General features: G+C 39.1%; 2 protein-coding genes across 2 annotated transcripts; both read right to left on the reverse strand.

The window, feature by feature from the left end:
* Positions 1-351: 351 nt before the first annotated feature.
* On the reverse strand, positions 352-7,932 carry kcnk4b (potassium channel, subfamily K, member 4b). The gene is made up of 8 exons (XM_086098121.1): positions 7,797-7,932; positions 6,008-6,128; positions 5,619-5,895; positions 3,815-3,929; positions 3,571-3,731; positions 3,312-3,498; positions 2,149-2,291; positions 352-2,074 (listed from the first exon to the last, which is right to left on the reverse strand). Exons 1-8 carry the CDS (start codon positions 7,837-7,839, stop codon positions 1,514-1,516), a joined length of 1,608 nt encoding a protein of 535 aa, XP_085954247.1. The 5' UTR covers positions 7,840-7,932; the 3' UTR covers positions 352-1,513.
* Positions 7,933-11,918: 3,986 nt separating this feature from the next.
* adssl (adenylosuccinate synthase, like) lies at positions 11,919-18,408 on the reverse strand. Its single transcript, XM_086057671.1, has 13 exons — positions 18,122-18,408; positions 17,590-17,692; positions 17,145-17,213; positions 17,025-17,075; positions 16,884-16,950; positions 16,658-16,765; positions 15,892-15,973; positions 14,529-14,655; positions 14,287-14,441; positions 13,897-14,021; positions 13,725-13,822; positions 12,750-12,899; positions 11,919-12,619 (listed from the first exon to the last, which is right to left on the reverse strand). The coding sequence occupies exons 1-13, from the start codon at positions 18,341-18,343 to the stop codon at positions 12,567-12,569; spliced, it is 1,410 nt and encodes a 469-aa protein (XP_085913797.1). The 5' UTR covers positions 18,344-18,408; the 3' UTR covers positions 11,919-12,566.
* Between the last annotated feature and the right edge of the window lie 4,925 nt (positions 18,409-23,333).

The raw sequence follows: 23,333 nt of genomic DNA on the forward strand, positions 1-23,333 counted from the left end.
AGTACTGTCATTGTTTTTGTGGGGTAAATTTTATGCATCAAAAGTATTCGTGGTAGTGTTGAGTACCTGTACGCCGGGATATCATCAGACACAACAATGATAATTTATAATAAAGTAAGAAATTATCTCCTTGCATTCAGAATAAAGTGAGGACCAACATAAAACCAAGACGTGTTTTAGTTTTGGGTGTTCCCTGTTGGGGTTTAAGAAAAAAAAAAGAAGTATTTTTCAGTTATTAATTGATTTGTTCATAAAGGTGTTTGTTTTCTTTACTGTGTTTTGCATGGAGGCAAATTAAACTATTCATAACATTCTATCAAAACTTTCCAAAATAACTCCACAATTGATCGAGCTCCTTGCTTTTATTAACACCCCCCCCCCCCCCCCTCACACACACACACACACACACCTCACTTCCTGTCATTGTGTATCTCCAGGCAAGCGGATTGTGTTCTTTTCCAGGCCGCGTTTCACCTGTCTGCAATCATCATCACATGCACCTCTTGTGTATATTTAGTCTGTGTGCTCCCTCCTGTCCCCGCCACGTTTAAGTTTGAGCAATTTATTCTTGGCTGCTAGCGTCTTGTCTGTTTGCCAAGCTCCTCTGGAGTTGTCTGTTCATTGATACTGCATTGTTCTGAGTCTTTTGAGTCCACCAATGCGCGAGTGCTTCTTGTCAGTATGTGCGCTATTCCAGTCTTGCAGCTTGGCCTTAATTTGTCCTCACCAGTATATACGATGTGGACCAAAGTATTGGGACAGCTAGCCGATGATCAAGTTATGAGCTAGGTATCTGCAATTTCATCTCTGGAGCATTTTGGGAGAGTACGTGAGAAATAGTCACAGTCCACCAGTACATGCAGTCCAGTTGACATTAATCAGCAATGTCATCATGAACTTTGTTTTCACAGTAAACAGTGTAAAACACAGTGGTTGTATTTTATTCTGAAAGGACGTACAGTAAACGGAGTGCATTAACATTGGTGCATAAGGTCGTCAAAATACAAATATTTTCTTTTGTAGTCCTTTTAAAAGTTGTGAACAACTCCACAAACGTACAACAGTAGCACTTAAACAGTGTTGGCAGGCAAATGTCTGAGGTCAGCACCACCAAAACAGCATGTATGCTATGGTTTTTGGTTTGTCTTTCCTGATTTTGTATTATTTTTTTGTTGTTGCATTGTTTCGGATGGTATAATAAATAATGATTAGAAACAAATTGACAGAAACGTAATCATTTCTCAGCCCAGCAGAGGGCAGCAATTACACAGACAGCAAGCAAAGGCATCGTTTTAACATTAAGGCTTTCGTGCTAAAGTAAAAAGCATCATCTGCAAACTTCATGCAGCCAAAGCTTGTGCAACTCTTCACTTTCACGTGCCTGCGAGTTTGCAATACATATAAACAAATTGTTTTGATCACCCTTTTTGCTTTAATATATCCCTTCATTAGTCCCACAGTGGAGGGATCGTTATGTCCTTTCTTGTGCTAGCAACATGGTCTCAAATCTGTTTTATACTTTAGGCTTCAGTGGTATATTTGGAACTGGATTCGGGGTTCCATTGTGCTCATTCACGTCAAGACTAGATCGTTTTTTTCGATCGCTTTTGGGGCTCTCCTGTGGGACGGGCCTCCTGTGGCGCCTCCTTTTGTGAGGTTGGAGGTGTTTAGGATTTGGCGGTTCGGAATCCAATTTAGTATCTAAATGTAAATTACCGCTATGAGCATCAGATGACTCATCAATGTATGCTAGGTTCTCCCCAAAAAAGTCAAGAGGTTGAGAAAAGAGGGCATCCTCCTTTTCTTCAGGCACCTGCTCGGGTTGGGTGGTCTCAGATTCAGTCTCGGACTCACTGGAGGATGTATAAGAGGAGTACGATTCTGAATCAGTTTCACTCTCATTCTGATCTTCTCCCTCGGGAGGAGCAGAAGCACCATGACCGTGTCTGCCACCACGATGGCGCCGCCTTCGCCGGCGTCGTCTAAAAGGGTCATCAATTTTTCCCGAGATCCGAAAATCCATATTCTGGATGTTTTGTGTCCAGTCAGTGGCATGGGCTCGCAGTTCATCCATCTACGACAGGAGCACAAAAATCATCAACGATGGAAAGTGCTAGAATGCTAAAACCAACAGGAAGGAATTACAACCTCAGCTCTGGTCTTCTTAGAGAGAACTCGAAGCCAGTTTCCAATCATTGACAGGATGGATGCAAAGTAGGCAAGACCCAGCAAGATCCAGAACCACACTAAAGGCTTGTACCAGTGGTCACTGCCTTCCAGCCCCGAATCCCCTTTCAGAGGAGTATCAGCGGATTAAGTCAACACTCGCATTCAACCTTGACTTCCATGAAGCGTGAATGCAAATTTAGGACAGAAAACACCAATAGAGCAGATGGGACAATCTTTATCTTAGACTAGGAAAAAAAACACAAATCATTTACTGGTTAAATCAACGTTCTCTAAGCAAAGTGAAATGAATGCATTCGTATTTATAGTCGACTCGTGAAAGCTTTACCAGCCCATTAGCATCAGATCAATAAGGTCAGAGATAAAGCGATAAAACGGGTTGATTTTGCTGCTTAATCCATATTCCACAAACGCAATATCAACACCGTGTTTAGACTAGTGATGCTGCATAGAACACATTATTGTAAAGACAATTTTTGGGTTGACTTCCCATTTAACTCATTTACTGCCATTGACGCCTATAAACGTAAAAAATTAATTTAAACTATAACTATGACTAAACTAACTTTTTTCCCACTTTTGTTAACAAGAGTATGGAAACCGAGACTTTTTTTTTAAATAATTGTAAAAAAAAAATTATAAAAAACAAAAAAAACAAAGAATTTTAAAAATTAGGAGCGTCAGGCGATTCATTTTTTAAAATTGTAATTAATCGCATGACTTCGATAGTTAACTCACAATTAATCACAAATTTTATATCTGTTCTAAATGTACAATATTTTTTTCTTAGGTTTTCATACTCTTGTTAACAAAAGTGGAAAAAAATGTTAAACTAATAGAAATAGTTCAAATACATTTTGACGTCTATAGCCGTCGATGGCAGTGAATGAGTTAACTAGTGTTGGGAAAATGAAACTTACTCCTCTAGTTGGAATAAAGGTTCATGTTAATTTATTCAATTTCCACTGCATCTTTAAACCAAAAGCACCATCTAGAGCAATAAAAAAAAAAGTGGTTCATGAAGCTTCACTGAGATTCTGTCACTCACAATATGCAGATTGAGATCAGGAAATACCAGATTATTTACAGGTCTCACAAAATGTGAACGTCCCAGTGTAGTTTACCTGCCACATAGTCCCCAAACCCCACCGTTGTCAAGGTGATGACGACAAAATACGCAGACTCCAGCAGGGTCCAACCTTCCACCTTTTGGAAAACCAGAATTGGCACGGCAACAAACAGCAGGCAGCCCAACAGGATGGACAAGATGGCAGAAATCACTCGCACAATGGTTTGACTGATGCGCCATTTCTGAAAACAGAGTGCAGCGGGGTCAAACAAAACCAACACAGTAGTGGAGTGAAGTTCCATTTGGGCTCTGACCAGGAAGAGTTTCTCGATTTTGGCAACGGTTTTCCTCAAGCCGGTACCCAGATGGTCTCCAACTCCAGCAAGAAGGATACCGAAGAACGGAATTCCAACCAAGGCGTAGAAAATACAAAACAGTTGACCGCCTTCTGTTTTCGGTGAGATGTTTCCAAAACCTGGATATGTAAAATCAGAATACTGTAAATCTATATGTTGCCATGTAAGACGTGTCTCGCAGCCTTTGCAGTAGCACACCCACCAATCGTCGTAATGATTGTCCCGGAGAAAAAAAAGGCGCTGGCCAGATTCCACTGGCTGACAAATGTGGCGTTACTGCTCGGATCCACACCTGCACCGATTGCCTCCGCCACCTCCTGGTATGGAATTGTGGAAGAATGGACATTACAACCCCACACATTATTCCATCGCCAGACAATCCCGTTTCTATTAATTGTCGAGCAAAAAAATTACCGCATCATTATGAGTAAATGCAGCTGCCGCTGACAAAATAATCACATTCTCTGATCAAATTATTTGTTTGAATCCAGAAATGACGTTGATGAATTTCTCACTCGGCAAACATCATTACTCATAATGAACTACACATTTCTGATTACAGTGTGTGTTTGCACATTGTGTACGATGTGTCTTAATGGGCTCAGCAGTTTTTCCACAGGAGGCCATTTTGAAAAACATGATGTTATAAAATTGCCGTTATATTATCTGTAGGCGTTCTCGAACTTTTGGCGTGAACAGCCCCTATCAAAATCCGCTTCCCATTTAAACAAAACTGCCATGTGTACTTCTAAATGCCATATAATATTTTGAGAAAAAGTTTAAAACGGTACAATATCAATTATATATATATATATATATATATATATATATATATATATATATATATATATATATATATATATATATATATATATATATATATATATATATATATATATATATATATATTGTAGGTACAGATTCCAATGATTGCATCACTTTTCTCTCCTCAGTACTATTTTTCTTAGAATGTCTTTTGCATTGTGTGTGTATGTAAATGGACATGTAATGCATGATGCCACAAACCAATGTGGTGTGGCCACATTGACTTGGACTTCTTCCGGTCACTTTGCCATTGCTGAACACAACCGAGAACTTCTGAATGCTGGACTGGTGCAACTAGGGTGTGTCATTATATTTTATTAATAAGTTGTCAATCTTATGTTTATTTTTGGTCGGTTGGAGGGATAGTCGACTTCTTTGTTATCCATTTGGAAAACCTACTTGAAGATTGAAATTAATTAACATTACATTCATGGGATGTGAGTTATGAAGCAAAATCCAGCCGTTTTTATCCATCTCAGGGGGTGGCCATTTTGTCACTTGCTGTCGACTGAAGATGACATCACAGTTGCTTAATGCGCAACTGCGTTGTCATTTTCAGTTGACAACAAGTGGCAAAATGGCCGCCTTCTGATATTAACTAACTAACTAACTAACTAACTAACGCATTATTAACCAGAATACCATATTTATTATTTTGGTCTTTTAACTCATTCACTGCCATTGACGGCTATAGACGTCAAAAATTAATTTGAACTATTTCTATTAATTTCAAATTTTTTTCCACTTTTGTTGACAAGAGTATGAAAACCTAGAATTTTTTTTATTGTACATTTAGAACAGATGTAAAATTTGTGATTAATCTTGAGGTTAAATAATTAAGTCATTAAACAAAAAGGAAAATATAAAAAAATTAGAGGCGTTAGACGATTTTTTTTTTTAATTGTAATTAATCGCATGACTTCAATAGTTAACTCATGACTAATCACATTTTATGTCTGTTCTAAATGTACAATAATTTTTTTCTAGGTTTTCATACTCTTGTCAACAAACGTGGAAACAAATTTGAAACTTATAGAAATAGTTCAAATGAATTTTTGACGTCTATAGCCGTCAATGGCAGTGAATGAGTTAAAAGACCAAAATATGGTTTCAAGTCCAATAAAGGACTACATTTCCAGCAATACATATAAGAAAATATAGTGTGAGAAGATCTGCACTACCTCAATGAGAGCTTGCAGGTTCTCAGGGCCAACACAGGTGAAGTTGATGAGGAACTCCTGACACGTCCCCTGCAGCTGCCTATGCTTGCCTTCTTCTAGCGGCGCCTCCAAAGCCCGGAACACAACAGCACCCAGCACCAAATAGAGCAGCACCCCTGTGAGGATGGCAAGCACAGTGGAGCAGCGCATGGCTGCACTTCCAGTCACTTCAAAGGGGGGCGGCGTTTTTCCTCTGACGGGGTCTGTGTTGTTGTGTCCCGGGTCCCAGCTGCTGCCGCTGAAAGAGCCCCAAAAAGATGCAAAATCATCTGCCAAACGTCTGACGTGCTGCTCAAATGAGCAACCAGATGTGATCAATAACAAACAAAGACTGTTGCAGCTATTCAAACCTGTTCTTGCGGCCACGCCTTCTCCTTTTCCAGTCTTTCTTTTCACCAGGCCTAAGGATGGATTCCCTCGATCCGTAACCACTGGGGAGCCCATCCACATCACACTCGGTTGGAAGGGACACTACGCACAGACAAAAGGGATTTTGAATGAGAGAGAAAAATACCGACCTTTGAGAGAAAATAACGCTCAATTTTCATATGCACAGTCCGAAAGGCAATGATATAATAGCATGTTTATCATTGTACATTGGACAAAACATTAAAATAAAGCACTCATCCACTGTACCGCCCCAAGTGAAAGAATATTACACTAGTTGAGTTCCAAATGACTGCAAACTAATAATATATATTTTTTAAAGCCTATTGTTAACTACTAACGCTGTCAATACAAAGTCTTATGGGGGAAGTCAACCCAAATATTTTATTTTCAATAATATGTTCAATGTGGCCCCCCTAGTCAAAACACGGCATTCTGATTATTAACTCATTCACTGCCATTGACGGTTATAAACGTCAAATATTCATTTGAACTATTTCTATTAGTTTAACACTTGCTTACCTTTTGTTAACAAGAGTATGAAAACCTACAATTTTTTAATTGTACTTTTAGAACAGATATAAAATTTGTGGTTAATCGTGATTTAACTCATGAAGTCATGCAATTAATTACGATTAAAAAAATGTAATCGTCTGACGCTCCTAATTTTTTATAATCTTTTTTTTAATCGCATCAGGCGATTACATTTTTTAATTGTAATTAATCGCATGACTGCAATCGTTAACTCCCGATTAAGCATACATTTTATCTCTTCTAGATGTACATTTTTTTCTTTCTAGGTTTTCATACTCATTTTAACAAAAATGGAAAAATATGTTAAACTAATAGAAATAGTTCAAATATTTTTTTTACGTCAATGGCAGTGAGCGAGTTAATATTGCAATTCATATAGCAACAATATTAAGCCACTGTGACGTCATTTACAGTCGACAGCAGCAAGTGACAAAATGGCCGCCTCCAGAGATGGATAAAAACAGGTAGATGTTGCTGCTTAATTCAAATTCCACGAACACAATATTAATCAGAATTCAGTGTTAAGACAAATGGGGCTGCAAAGAACATATTGTCAAGATTTTCTTTTTTTTTTTATTGACTTCCTCCTGAGCTTCTTTTGTCTTCCTCATTTGAATGTGCATTGCATAATAGAGAGATCAACAGACTTTAGCTGGAGTTAATAAAATTAAGTCAAACTCTTAAAAACGCACCGTCGTCTTTTGTTGTGAACCTTGAACCATGATCATATTTTTAGAGTTTAGAGAATGCATGTGCATGTCTAAAAGAAGAAGAATTCAATCATATCCTGAACACCTTTGAAGACAGACACTCTTTAGCCTGTAGCTAGCTCTCTTAGCCTATTAGCATCAATACAATAAATGGAAAATAAACAAATTACAGCAAAAAAAGTTATCACACTGCTCACACTGCCACAGAGCTTTATGACATGTCATCGGCGCGATTCTAGCATAACATTCTTGCAAATGGCCGAAACATCCAAAATGTTTTTAACAGCAACAAATATGCGAATACAATCCAGTGATACAATGACATTAAACACCACCCGACAAAGGAAATTACAATGAGGCTCGTAGTGTGTGCCAATAGCGCTGCAGATGTTGCTGATGCAGCTGCATGCAAGCCATGGCTGTAATAATCCTTTCTTAACACTTGAGGGGGGGTTTGGGGGGGGGGGGTCCCATAATGTGCTCGGTACACTGCTTCACGTGCACCTACCTTCAAAATGAAGAATAATAAGCCAGTGTTGCAGTCGCCTCATGCAGCAATGAAGTGATGAGTTGAGGCGGGCACATATGGGGTGGGTGCCTGCGCAGACAGCGTGAGCGTGCGTGTGGGAGTGTGTGTGTGTGCGTGTGTGGGCGTGAGAGGAGGCAGGCTGTTGCTGAGCACACAAGGGAGGAGAAAATACTCAATCAAGCTGACATTATGAGGGTGATGAGGGAGTAAAGTGAAAGAGGGGGGGAAAAAGCACCACACATGTTCCTGCGCGAGGCCGTGTCGGAATGGACGTCGCATCATGTGGTCATGGCCGTCATTGCAGTATTTGCGCGGGATCGATGCAGAGATTCATTGAGGTCGCATCCGTGCCGACTGGGGAGCAAACTCAGCCTCTCCCGTCTCAATAGCCTCACGTACTGCTTGACAGAAGTGCTGTAGTCGTGTGTGTGTGTGTGTGTGTTAATAGCGTACAGTAATGGGATCCTGACAATTTGTATCAATTGTAGACAAATCCAATCTTTTACAACTCATAAATTTGCCTAGGGATGGGCAACATTATGAAAGTGCTTCCCTTACATCTGATTCGTTTTGAATTGTAGTATCATCATTCACCACTAGATGGCAGACATCACTTAGTAGCTCTTCCGTCTGTTTATCTCTATTAAAGAAGAAAGGTGTTCGTACTGAGCACTGATCTGTATATAATACTGGATAATTTGTAAAGCTATTCATATTAGCCTAGCACTTGTTTGTAAGAAGAAAAAAAACATGGTCCCTTTGGTGTTTCGAACCATGTATGTACTTTTTCTAACCATAAATAGTAGGGGTGTGAATTGCCACGATTCATAGGTCATGATTCGATTCGATGAATCCCGATGCGAATCTATAAATTGATTATTGCAAAAAAAAATTTTTTACTCAAATTAAGAAAATACTAATCAATAAACTTGTACATGTACACTGTAAGATTTGTAAGAAAATTTATTTATTGATCTGAAAATTCAGGCTTCCAACTGAGCCACTGCATTTAACAAACAGGTTTCAGTCTGTTTCATGTTTGAACAGCACTGAAATAAAATATTAAGGCTTAATGTTCCATTAATATAACATTCTTCCATGCTTAATGTGTTAATCCTAACCCTACGACGTAAGACGTTTTGTTGAATATTCCCATGAAAAAAATTGATGTTTAAAAATGGATTTGGCCGCATATCGAATCGATTCGAGAATCGCGCGCTTTAATATCGCGATATATTGCAGAATCGATTTTTTCTAACACAAAAGATACATTGGAGAACAAAATGGACTCATACACTACTTACTCTGTGGTTAACAACCAGTAGGCTATTAATGAGGACGCCTGGGACGGCCTTTTTCGAGAGCCTCGTTTATCAGCATGCAAGGTAAGGTAATCAAATCCAATACTAGGCAAGCGATACATTTTCTCATTTCAGACAAAAGAAGCTTGCAACGCAAGATTGTGATGACCGTGGACAATTTTTCCCACTGAAGCGTAAAAAGTGGCTCAATCTCAATTTCGTAATGTTGCACGTAATTCAGATTTTATGGAGTCAGGCAAGGGCCAACTGGTGCCGTTTAAACAAGAGCTGGAGACACCCATGGAAGTGACATCATGCACTGTGGCAACTCTGTAGTCCTTTTTACAAGAAAGGTCTTGGAGTGAGATTGTGGGTTGGGGGCTTACCGGTAAATCAGGCTCAGTACCCGTGAAGTAAGGGAAGAACTGGAGGCAGTCAATGAATGTACAGTGAACCCACTCAATGATAGGGGCAACTTTAGGGTGTAATCAGTGCCATGAATCCTGAACCAATAGGCAGGCAGTTTTATTCTGTTAGTAACAAAATAAGACGCAGGCTAATTAAACCAAATTAACTCTTAAAAGCCGACAACAAACACGTGTAAGTATGCCATAACATGGAAGCTAATCAATATATTTTTGCCAAAACGAAACCCACCAACTGACTACAAAATAGTCCCTCGGTTCCAACATGTCATAATGTACGCACAAAATACACATTTGTGAGTTTTCATTCCACATCCAATCATTCCCATGAACAACTTGGATTTCTGTAAGCAAATGGTGCACGCCCATTAACAGAAGCTGCAAGTCGAAAAATGTCATTTCAAAATGCCTAAAATCAAATCATATCTAGCTCTGTCCATCGTCTTCAGCCTCAGCTTCTACCGCCACCTTAACGGTTCTGGAAAAGGAGCACTTGATTTGTTGCCCAGCTGTCCAGTGCAGCGGCCACAGCTACTTCATGACCACAAATTTGTATTTTGTGTGCACATTATACCCACTTTGTGGCCACACGAGCACACAATTCATTCCTCCCCGTGTCAAGCATAGGTGTCCGTAAACATCATCTCCGGTGCTAGCGCAGAGCGAGGAACGACAGAAAGAAAGAGAAAATGCAACAAAAAAAAAAAAAGGAAAGAAATTTGATTTTTGAAAATTCTATTAAAAAAATAAAGCTAAATATAAAATGTAAAAGAGATATGTTTAATAGTATTAATTACAGCAATGAATTAAATGAATAAATTAGATTAAATATTTTGTAAACTAGAACCACATTATATCGTCATTTGAAAACCTCTCGGGCGGTGTTAAACCAACGTGAGGGTTTACGGTCACTGTAAAAGCAAAATTGTATTTAGGATGTCAATGTTACGCCCGGTGAGCATCGCTCTTATTGTGAAAATGAATTGGCGATGAAAGCACATAAATGTGATAACATATTGTACGTAAAGACAGAACGCAAAAAAACGAGGTCTGCAAATGTTTTCGAGTACAGCACTGCAGTTGTAAAACGTGATTTATGATGAACTCCATCCTGGCACAATACTTTGTTTAAATTGGATTTATTTCATGCACTCAACAGATCAAGTGCAAGACAAATACATTTATCTCCTCGAGTTCAGTCTGCATTTGAGTGACTGTCTGTCTCTACATCTTCTCACAAAGACTGAACACAGTCCATATGCAGTGAAACAGCTTAATTGAAATAGAAAATTAGATTAGTAGAAATACTGCAGGAAAAAAACAGCAAGATCTTATAAACTGTTTTATAAAGATCCCTTTTCACAGTCATAAATTCTTCATATTTTTCCATTAGTACACATTAAAGAATTGTAAAAAAACAAACAAAAAAAACCTTACTTGTCAATGTTTTAGCTTCGGCTCCACTCGTGCTTAAAATCCATCCAGTGAAGAGGAAATGGTAATGATGCTCAAACACCTGTGAAGAAGCTAAACAGGAATTAAAAAAAAAAAAACAACTCAAATTGTTAGTTGAAGCATGACATTTACTAAGGAAGATGGTGGTAAATAAGAGGCAGTGGGAGGGAGGCCCTGACGAGCATGCAATTATCAGCACTTTATTTTCAATTAAGACATCAACTGTACGCTCTCCTTTCGATCATTTTTGATGATGCAGACTTCTTGAGGCTGAAAATGGATTGGTTAGCAAACGTCTGCATCTTTGCCGATTTAAGTGAAGGTGCACTAAGAAAAAAATAAAAATAAAAGCATGAAGAGACCATTTTCCTGGAGTATTGAGTTACAAAACTGGATACTAATTTTGGGATTAAAAAAAGAAAAAAAATGAGCTTTTCTCTGCGCCAACAAAAAACCTCTGAAATTAAGTAGTCTCCCCTCTACATTTTAAAGATAAACAATAAAGGCTTATGCAGGAGCATATTATTCTATTGAGTTTAAATATTAGTCACTCTATAATTAAGAAACTGAAGCGCACGTTTGACATATTGCTAATATTTATTGCAAGACTATTAGTGCACAAAATAGGCATATATGTGTGTGTGTGTGTGGGGGGGGGGGGGCTTGGTTGCATTAGAAAGACTGGTCTACATTACACCTCAGCATCGATCTCCAGAGAAAACCACTTTACGGTTTAATACAATTCCTCCAGCCGCCAAAAAGCTTTTACACACAGGACGTCAACATGAGAGTTTAAAGGGAGAAAAATACTGGAAGCGTGAATAATTCTACATATTTCTTGTAAGCAATTTAGCAGAGGAATGATTAGGATTATTCATTTACTGTAAGTAGCTTCATATAACTCAAATCAAGAACGAAACTTTCAAATGTTCACGTTTCCATTTATTGGCAATAGTAAGCCACATCTTTTGCATGAACACAGGGAATATAACGCCATAGGAAACCTATTGAGATGAATTATTATAAGTCTTTTTACATTTACATCTTTTTCGGGTCAAAATTGTCGCGTGAAAAAAGCTGCTTCTTCTTCTTCTTTTTTAAATGAAATTATTTGTAAGTTTATTTTTTATTTTTTTTACTGTATTAAGCATGAGCACAATATCCACTAACAATCACAGTTACAAACCATTTAAATGTATTTAAAATAGTTCAAGAAAAAGTTCTCAAAGTTATTGCATGTTGCCATTGTTACTTTATCATGTCAAGTTTAAAAAGGCTGATATACTTCTTTAACAACCTAGTAAATGTGAAGCTTCCAAAGCTTTAAAAAAAAAAAGTGTTCATCACTGTGTAAAGAAATTAGCATAGCAGTAAAACACCAAATTTTAAAACTTGACACCCGAAAAACACAGAAAACATCAGCTGGAAAATACAAGTTGACCTGCAGAAACATTTCACTTGATCGTTGCTGGTGAAACACTTCCATTACGATGACGTTTACATCTAAATGATGGCAAAGTGACATCGTCTTGGCCGCAAGTGTGGAAGACGGCAGCTGCGCCTCCTGATCAGTACAGTTTGATCATGCTCTCCCTGGACTTGCCCACTCCGACCCACTTCACTGAAACGACAGGGAACGAAAGGTCACTTTGCATTCGTGCGCTTGACCGATCGTCTTGGCCACGGAACGCTTGAGAGTGCATCGGCGCCCGCGGCTCTCCTTTCCCGACACAGAATGAGATTTTACTAACCCGGCACTTGCAGGAAGGTCTCAATGAAACGAATGTAGTTCTGCGCCTCCGTCGGCAGCTCGGCAAAGCTGCGAGCCGCCTCGGTGCTGCGGCACCACCCGGGGAAGGTCTTGTACTCCACGGTGACGCGCGTCAGAACGTCCATGTTTGCTGCACCGTGACCAAAAAACATCCACGTTTATAAAAAAGGGCATGCCTTCACATGCAGGGCAACCTGAATGCACCGCGTTGCTTGTAAAGCAAGCACGTAAATGTCGAGTGTGCCTTAAGCTCTAGTGACAGTTGGGAGTTTACTGTCAAACTAAATTCACAAAAAAAAACAATTACACAAATTGTGTATTCAAATACAAGACATACTTTACATTTTAGAAGTAACGCCGTACGCTACTGGCAGGCTAACAGAAAATTAGCCAAATTAGCAAGACGTACTTCATTTTAGAAATATCACCAGCGCCAATACTATAGTTAATTTAAAACCCCATTGACAGGCTAATAAAAACTTAGCATTGAATTCTGGGAAAATGTTCCTTCAAATAATGAATACTCACAAATGAATGCTGGAGATAAACATACAGACTGGTAATATATAAAAATAAAAAAAACAGAAGGCAATCTGTGGAGAATTAGTTATAGTAATAAAGTTCAATTGCGACTTTTTTCTTCTACTCTTTATCCCTTAATGTCTATCTCCATGCATGCACGGCACCATACTGCCCCCTAAGAGGCCAACGGGTAGCAGGTATTTATTTTTATTTACCGCTTCCAATTACTATCATTTTAATATATATATTTTTTTTTACTTTGTTAGTAATTTATTTTCTGGTTATTCTTTCAAGTTGTATTTAAAGTTTAGTTGAATAGTTTTAAAATCAATGAATAATCCTGTTTATTACTCTTGACTTCAATATCAATCCAAACATTCGCGATTACTTTTACATAATCGTCCAGACAACAACATGGGGGCCCGTCACTGACCTGGGAAACTTGGCAGAGGTTCCCCATCAACATTATAGGCCACTCCCACTTTGATCTCCGGCAGGGTGTCCAGAATGTCCAATTTGGTCAGGGCGATGCTGCAAATACAAAGCTTTATAATTCAGTTGTGACAGCGAAGAGGAAACATTTCCAAGCAACGACGCCTGCTTACGCCGAGAAGCCGTTGACCATGTGAGCATATCGGACCAATATTAAGTCCAGCCAGCCGCAGCGTCGCTTTCTGCCTGTTGTCACGCCAATCTCGTGACCCCGCGATTGTAAAAGAGCCCCCGTCTCCTGTAAGATCAAATGCATTGAAGAACTTCATCGTAACAATTAACGATACGTTTAGAAGACACGGCGATAACATTGACTTACGAGTTGACTTTGTTTAAAGGTCGGGCTCTAATTCAATTGACTACCCCCCCAAGATTTAGCCCACAATTTTTATTGCACGTTTTTTTTAATTAAGAAAGGAAAATAGCTCTGTATTGTATACATCCTAATACAGGGTTGCTACAGCTTTTTTTTTTTTTTAGTCCCTAAAGGCATCATGACTCACGTTATGCTGTTCTGTCGGGAACGCGCCGACGCCCACCCGAGTGGTGTAGGCTTTGACGACGCCATACACTCTTCCAACGTGTGACGGCGGCACACCAAGCCCGGTGCACACTCCTCCGACGGTGCAGTTAGACGACGTCACAAAGGGATATGTGCCTGAGTGGAGAGATGTCTATTTAGATTAAGGAGCCAAAAACATCGATCAGTCAGCACGATTAAATTTCCAATCCTCTTGGCACTCACCAAAGTCAATATCCAGCAGTGCGGCGTTTGCCCCCTCCACCAGGATTTTCTTACTGGGGCCAGTAAGAGCTTTGTGCATGAAGTAAACGCCGTCTGTCACTAGAGGGCGCAGTCGCTCTGCATATCCCTGTAGAGAGTGACAAAAGTCAACCACCACATTGTGTGGAAACACAAATAGGATGCGATTGGAATCACAAATCAACAACAGTAATATACATTAAGTATAAATAAAGGATGTAACTGAAGTCTCAGTTTGCCAAAGGCACAGTTCAACTCAATTGTGCCGAGATAAAGCCATACAAGTGAACCTTGAGTAGACCCACCCAGAATGGGTGAAAATTTACAATATAGAGAACATATCCCCAAAAATGTTGTTAGTTTTGGCCTTCCAATCTTACCCAAATTAAGTTTACTGTAAAACTGTCACTTAAAGACACCCCCTACCCACTCTTAAAACACATCTTTGTTCTTTGGCGTTTGACTCGGCATGAGACTCATCATTGTTTTATGGTGGCCTGTTGTATTTTGTTATTCATTTACTCACATACTTGTGTTATTTTATTGACTTATTCATTTACCCACTTAAGATAATTATTATTTATTTGGTTGAATTTTTGTTTTGCCCGTCTTTATTCCATGACTGATTTTTACTCCGCGTACAGCACTTTTTTCAATTCCGAGTTGAGCAGTTCTTGACGTCAGAACCACAGTTGTGATTTTCGCCGACCGTCAACCGCACAATTGAGTGAGCTCAGTTTATTCAACTGATTTCTACGAACGGCAACTGTGTCGGACTGTCAGCGTCAAAGTGTGTAATCGGCCCGTCGATTAGACTGCCTTTGAAAAGTGGTCCGATGGTTCTAGCTGCAGCCGCTAGCACCGTTAGCACGCTAACATTGTAGACGCCCTAATAAACACTGGCAACAGGCCCCGTGCAATACAATGTCAGCGTAATTAAGTCTTCTTTTAGTGCCCTTAATTGGCGATCGAACGTGATTTTAGGACAAAGTTGTTTTGTTGACTTTGGTCGCAACATGCCGACAATATGAACGGCAGGCACACGAGTCAAGTCGTCCGTTGCGCCGCGACAGGCAAAACACTCCTGGGAAAACTTCAAAATAAATGTGTATTGGTATTGCGCTCCACATATTACTTGGTATGGGAAGATGGCCTTCATTCCGCATTGGCGGTGTTTTGCCAGACGTGTCAAATATTCCCCATAATGTAAACTGTTTACTTCGCTGGATTTGTCATTGCGCCGTTTCAAGACAAGACCAACCCGACTCTGCTTCTGATTGGCTAGTGGCTCTTACGCCGGAGTACTTGAATTAAGCCCCGAGTGTATGATTCCATCACCTCTCACCTTTAACTGCTCTAGTTCACCTTCAATGTCCACATTCAGCTTTGGATACATTGCCAGGAAATGCTCTGCTAACATGCGGAACCTAAAAAAAACAACAACAAATAAACAAAGAATTTTTTTTTTTAAATAATGTGTTCATTCATATTCATGCAGGGAAAAATTCATCCATGGACTGGCAGACATTTTACAAAGCAAATTATGGATGATTCATTGTGAATGTGTTGTATCGTGTGCCAGCCTACAAACCACCAGATGCTGGTGCAAAAAAATTATGTTTTTTTTTTATATTAAAAAAATATATATATATAACAGTAGTGTGTATTTTCAGGTATTGTTGCTTTGTTTTGCTCATGCAAGACGTCAGTTCAGTCATGATTATCCTGTCAGAAATAATCTTGCACCATTCATCATTTTGCGTTCAATTTTTATTGCTAACTTTTCATGTCAGAGTTTGTACTTTGAATGAGTTGGTTCAGTGCACCTACTTTTGTCAGATTATTTTTTTTACACAAATATCTGTTCTTGTACTTCATTACAAAGTGAGTAGTTTTGCCAGCTCCAAAAATGTGCAAGAGCAATCAAGGTACCAGACGAGCCAACATTTATCCGAGCTTCTACTAGCACTCCAGAGTAGTAAGAACTAAAACGGGTTCTGATTTTTTTTCCCCCTCATGATGTGTGGGGTCTCTCAGTCTTTGAAAAATTAAGATTTGAAACATCTGTATGCATATACCCTGCTTTAGAAGTGAATTCCGAGCAAACTCACTTGTCTTCAAAGACTTTGAAATCTGAGACAAGGTCACAGACACGCAGGCCGTTCCGCGCAGCTTTGGAGGAGTAGGCGGGTCCTATGCCCTTTTTGGTTGTTCCCAAACTGCAGCAAAGACAAACACGCAACAGTTAATGAAACAAAAGTCAATTTAGAAAACATTCCCTCCAGCAGACATGATGCGCACGCAGGCGTCAGTACTTCAAATAATGAGCAAAATTACTTTTTCCCTTCTTGTTGCTGCCGCTGCTGCTCCTGAATGCCATCGACAGCCTGATGGAAGTTGAACACTAGAGGTGGACCGAGGGACCCTCAATAAGACACTTTCACATTTAACAAGACTACAGATGAAATTTATACTCACCAATGTGTGCGCGATCAGAAATAGTCAGTCTCTCTTCCCATCCTTGTAATCCTACATGAAAACTTTTTTTTTTAATTGAATGTGACAGATGCATATTTACACAATCGGCTTTTGTGCTACCTTTGCCTTTCTTCAGGTTAGATTGTGCCTCTGCAAACAGCCCTGGAAGGTGAACGACAACCCCATTGCCTGCAACAGAAAATGGAATTTTGAAAAACTACACCATTACTTTTATAAGAAATACAGATGTATTTCTGTGATTTTATCCTTTTTGCATAACGCATTGTGGCTCACTGTCAAGTTTTCCCGCAGAACCTTTGTTAGTTTTTATGATACAAAACAGTTAATTCATACCTCCAGTAAAAGTCATATTGCTATTAAAAATACTGAGAATGAACATTTATGGCTAATAGGCCAAAATAACAGCAACACATCTTATAAATTGGGGTCTTGATGATTATGAAAGCTGTGCTAGATTTCAATGACAGACATGGGATATATATTTTTTTTTGTACCGTGTTTATTTTAAATTAAAGTAAGCCACAATATATTAGAGGACTAATACCTATAAAGGAGGTGGCCTTCTTGTTGAGGACACCACTGGGCAGTAGGTGAAAGTCGTACTCCACGGAGTCCACGACCACTGTGTGACCTGCATTGTTGCCACCCTGTAGAAAAAACAAATATTTTATTTAGTGATCCGATCTCGGAGGGTACGTAAACGCCACATCCCACGCACTGGCAACAGAGAGATAGCAGACAGCGTTACATCATTTCATTTCACATAACCCGTATCGGGCCGAAACACTTTGTACAGCATGACTAATAGACACCTTTTTGAAAGATAAGCACTGTGCATAACACGTTTTCCTCAAGCATGGCGGCTCTATTCTACCCTTGAAGAAGGCTAGCAGCAATGTAGCTTGCCCACATCCGGGACGTCTGAACGAGGTCATGAATCTTTAACCACTGCTTTTCTGCAACGACTTTCCCTGGCCTCTACCAATCTACCGTATTAATTAGAGGTCGAAAGACGTGCGAATGTCATTTTGGTTTGTGTATGAATTGCAATGTTGAGTTAAGAGCGTAGCTGGTACCTGACACCTGCACACAATATCAGCATCCATTGCGAGCAAGTCCACAACTTTTCCTTTGCCTTCGTCCCCCCATTGAGCTCCGAGCACCACGGTCACTTTGTTCACAGGCTCCTTCGGGGAACGGAGCGGAAACTCCGGCGTGAGGTTTTCTCGTGGCCGCTTAACCACCGGCTCCCCGTTCTCTCGTCCATTAACATTAGCCATGTCGCTACTGGATGCCATGCTGCCGCCCTCCTTCTGTTAACCGGAATAGCGGTTTAGCGCGTTTCTTGACGGGAAGTGCTCCTCTTCCGTTCTACCACTAGATGTCACTATTCTGCGTATATAAGAAGTACAGCACCGCACGCTACCCCTCTACTACTGGAATACGCAAGCGCGGCCACCATATTGAATGTGTCACATCGCTCCTTAATTAATGCAAGTCAAAAGACTGAACTTGATGAAGCGCCTTGTACAAAATGCACAAAGTTTATGCCAGTCAAGCATTTAACTGATTTTGATGGATCGTCGTATATTCCATATTCATAAATCCCACAGCCATGTTGTAACTTTGGATTTAATTTAAATTCGATTTCAATGTGTGTACTGTACCTGAATGATTGCCTGTTTAATTCCCAGTCATCATCTCATCACAACTGTTTTTATGTTTCACGACTCTCCGTTTTTTGTCATTTCTAGACATTTATTAATACTTAAGAGTTTATGATAATTCAAATGATTGATTACTAAGGTATACATACTAACTAAATTCTGTTAAAACAGGCTTGTGTACAATGAATGTAAGGATGCGCATACAATACCCTAGGCTAAAAATGAATTATCAGTGACTTGCAAATAACATCGAGTGTCAGTCAGTGTGTTAAGAAATGTTGCATGCTCTTGCTGTGTTCTTCACTTTAATAAACAGAAAAGCCATTAAAAGGCTCTTTTTGAAACGTTTGTACTGCATTGCTGTTGTTTTCTGTTGTCCCTCCCTTTTTGATGACCAAGTTATATTTTAAATATTATGTTATTTTTTCGTTTGATTTTGTTTATGCCGTCCTTTTAATGGCCAAAACATTTTGTTAGATATTTCCAATAGCAGCCATGGTGTTGGGAAGTTGTCTCTCAATGCGCAAGTTAAATTAATGTCACTAAAACATTTTTATTGCCTTGGCTCAATAAAAGGTTGAGAAACAGCAGTCCCCAAACACCATGCAAAAAAAAAAAAAAAGTGAGCTAGTTTTCATCTTTTCATGGAGTGTGGCAGTCTCACCAACGTAAAACTGTTGCTCATAATCAGGAAAAGAGACATTGTAATTTGTTGTCTTTATTTTATTATCTTGCTTAATACGTTTTTGACCAGTTAGCACAGCAACTAACACAGCTAACATGTAGTCCTGGGCAAAAAGTATGACATTAGCATAACAGCAACTAGACTAATTCTAAAATTGCATTAATACTCAAATACAAATGAACTTTATTTAGTTTTAAAGGATTTATTCAAGACTAATATTTTTTTTAATGGATTTTCAGGCAATTGAGTATCCGTGAAAGGGTTGCACCAAACAGGACAAAATATATGATAAAGCTAATAAAATAGTTAATTAAAAAAAAAAGTGTACAATTATTATTTGAGCTGGACACATCATTAGCTATATGATGGTTTATTATCTGCTTCTTCTTTTTTTAAACATAAAAAATATAAAATAATGATGCACAAACGGTCCTCCAATTTTGGAGTAACCTTCATACACACATGCAGTAAATGCTCAGAAAGAAAAATCACTTTAAAACTTTATTGAGAAATTGTCAACAGACATTCATGACATTACGACATCTTCAACCCTTCAAACATAATTTATAGATGGATGACGACGATGCAGATGTCCTGAAGGACAAACACAGCAGTGGCCTACAGAAATGACAGGCAGACGTTATCAACACTGGCTGTCAATTCATAGGTCATCACCTTGCGCCTCATTACTCTTTTGGAATAAACACGTCGAACATATTAGCGCATAATAATCGCAGTCGTCGTCGTCGTCTTTGGTAACTTTCTGCAAGTAACAGCACCTCCACTGGAACTTGATCCAGCATCCACATGGAGTTGCTGTTACATCCAGCCAGCACCGAAAGTCTCATCAAGGAAAATCTATGACCAGACCACAGGCCGCTCTTTCGGGATCAAGTTCAAAGATCGCTGAGGTTAAGTCAGGATTTGCTGCTTTCCAATGATGGTCATCCGGTAGGTGACTTTGACCTGCTAATTTCCTCCTCCCCCATTTTACTGCCTCAAATAGAAAACATCAAGCAAGCAACAGCGCGGCCAAAGGGCCAAAGCTTGACTAGATAACACACATTTTATGGCGGCAATCATGAGGACGCCTGTCAATATGTGAGTGACTATACGGGCGTGTCTAACCTGTGCGTTGCTGGTCTTGCACTTCCTGCTCGACACTGATGTTTGTCTACTATATTCCATCTCTTCTATTAGAAATCACGTGATATGTATCATGTTTGTTGACTTAACAATAAAACTCAGACCGCTGACATTTTTGAAAAATTTAACAAATACTCTTTGCTCCAATTATTATTCTTTTTTTATTCATAACTCCCCCATGGAGTAAATAAAATATTACCAAAAAAAAAAGCTGTTAGTTTTCACAACTCAACTTAAATAACAACAACAATAATAATAATAATAATACTTCCTTGTGTTGTTTGTGATCTCTGTGAAGAAAACACTTTTGATGTGTTCACATGAGTTTAAAATGCTCTCATTAAATAAAATAAAAAAAAAATTTAAGTTTGAGTTGTACTCACCAAGCTAGCTAGTTGTCACTTGAGGCCAAAGTTTGGAGCGGAGCAGCAAGTTGCTCCTCGGTGCATGACATTTCGGCCACATCAGGTTAGAGAAGCAGGAGGGAAGAAGAAGAAGAAGAAGAAGAAGATGAAGACATTGAACGGGGTAAGTTTAGGATGGACAAGGGTGGAGATGCAAGAGCTGCATTTTAGGTGTCAAAGTTAGCCGTTGCAGAGCAGGAATGGCAAGCAGGCCGTGCCGCCAGTTTAAGAGATCATGGGTTGGAGGAAGGTTAATGATTACTCCAGCTGTCAATATTTAACAGGCCCTGTGCCCTGCCCCACTCCAACATCCTGAATCCACGCTGACGGACACAGGGAAGGGCCGGGTTCAAATACATCTCCTTTGTCCTTGCTGTCAAAAAAAGTGGACCGAAAGCCTCACAAGTTCACCAGGAGTCATTTTAAGGGCTGTCACAGTTCAGTAGAAGTTTGCGACAAGATGCAAACGTGCTTTTTTCTTTTTTTTTACAGCCAGGTTAGCACGTGAGCTAAGTTCGTGATCCGCATTTTTGCTGCGTTACAGGTTTTCGTGTGCGCTCTTGAACGCCCACAAATATAAAATATAATAAAGTGTAACCAATAAAGTCGAACACAATCTATTCTGTGACCAATGTTATCTTTAAAAAAAAAAATCCATTACATAAAATAATAAATCAGAAGTGAAACAATTAATTGATTGATCAACAACCAAGCAACTTTTGTTTGTTACACGCTGTTGCCGTGGCGATGCACCGTTTGCAAAAAAAAATTATGTGCTGTTTTTGAGGGTGTAAACCGAAGCGTAAATTAATAAAACTTAGTACGCACATCCTGCCTGGCAAAAACCTTTAAATTGTTGTAGGTTATATTGCACAGTTTCATTAAAAGGGCTCTGTAGATAGATTTTTAACAACGCAACCCTGTTTAAAGTTTAACCTACATCTACGAAAATTTGGAGGCATATCATATGTAACAGCTCAACACCTACAAAAAAAGTATTTTGTAGCAATATTCTAAACCTAACAGGAATTCCGCCGTTTTGAATTTATTTTGGAATTGGGAGCCATTTTTTGGCCTTTTATAGGTCATATTTTCCACAAAATTGAGCCTATCGTCTTCAAACTTCGAATGTTTCATCTCAAGACCAAGAAGTATTGAAAGCTTTTTATTTTGTCATACGTTGTTACCGTTTTTCAGGGTCGAAAAAAGGGATGCAAGTGTGGAGAATATTTCGATTATTTTTCAGTGTTCATTCATTTAAAAAAAAAAAAACACTATTAATTTCAACAATATGCCAAAAAATAAAAATCACATCAATGTACATTTTTTTATATAATCGTAGGTCTATCCATCCATCCATCCATTTTCTGTACCGCTTGTCCTCACAAGGGTCGCGGGGGTTGCTGGAGCCTATCCCAGCTGGCTTCGGGCAGTAGGCGGGGTACACCCTGTACTGGTTGCCAGCCAATCGCAGGGCATAATCGTAGGTCTAGTAGTCACTAATAATATTACATAGGTTGCGTATCGCCACCATCTTTCTGCTACGGATACCTAAAGGAGACAAACTTGGCGAACGTAGTAGCCTAATTGCTTGCAAAGTGTGGTCTCTGAGGCACATAATTTGAATGCAGTTTGTTTTATTATATTAGTTCACTACACACTATCACTTTAAAAATCTGATTTGTCGATTAATACATTGTTGGTTAAAACTCTATGTCAAATGAATTAATCAAATTTCACTTAAGAGTCCAGCCTGTGTTCGTTCTCTGCTCACCACGCATACCACCACCCTCTCTCGGTTCCAACAGTTTTATCAACTTCTTTCTTCCCTAATTTTGTACAGTTTTTGGTTTACAGTGTAATTCCCTCAAATATCATTATTTAAAGTTAGTGCGTTCACAATCGCTAGCCTGTTATCAACCATTTATTCACCATGTAATAAAAAGGTTACAAAGCGCACATAATAAACTAGTTTGCTAGGCGGTGTAAGAATAAGTTTCTTTTTCAGACCCCATAAAGCTGCGAACGACCAAAACATGCAAGCTGTAAAATGATGAGTCAGCACAAGTTTTTTACAGTTGCACTGGTTTAATGTGTGTCTGTACTATTAATATTAAACGTGTCAGATGAGCGCCTGGAAAATAAGATTGAGTTGTTATCCGATGGTACGACAGATAAAAAAGTCTCCAAGAAACTCAAAAGGAAACTGAATGTGTATCGTAGCAAACAGGAGACTGCTTCTGTCTTCCGCGTCGGATGTCTCCTTTAGAAGCAACGCAGTCATCGTCAAACGGTGAGCCAAATATAATATCAAATGTTTTATTTCAAAGTGAAGGCATATTTGCACATTCTTGTAAATATTCATTCATATACTTGTGTTATCTTA

Source organism: Leptonotus elevatus, chromosome 16 (assembly GCF_054856555.1).
Source record: "Leptonotus elevatus isolate MCC_2025b chromosome 16, RoL_Lele_1.0, whole genome shotgun sequence".
In the NCBI taxonomy this organism is placed as follows: domain Eukaryota; kingdom Metazoa; phylum Chordata; class Actinopteri; order Syngnathiformes; family Syngnathidae; genus Leptonotus; species Leptonotus elevatus.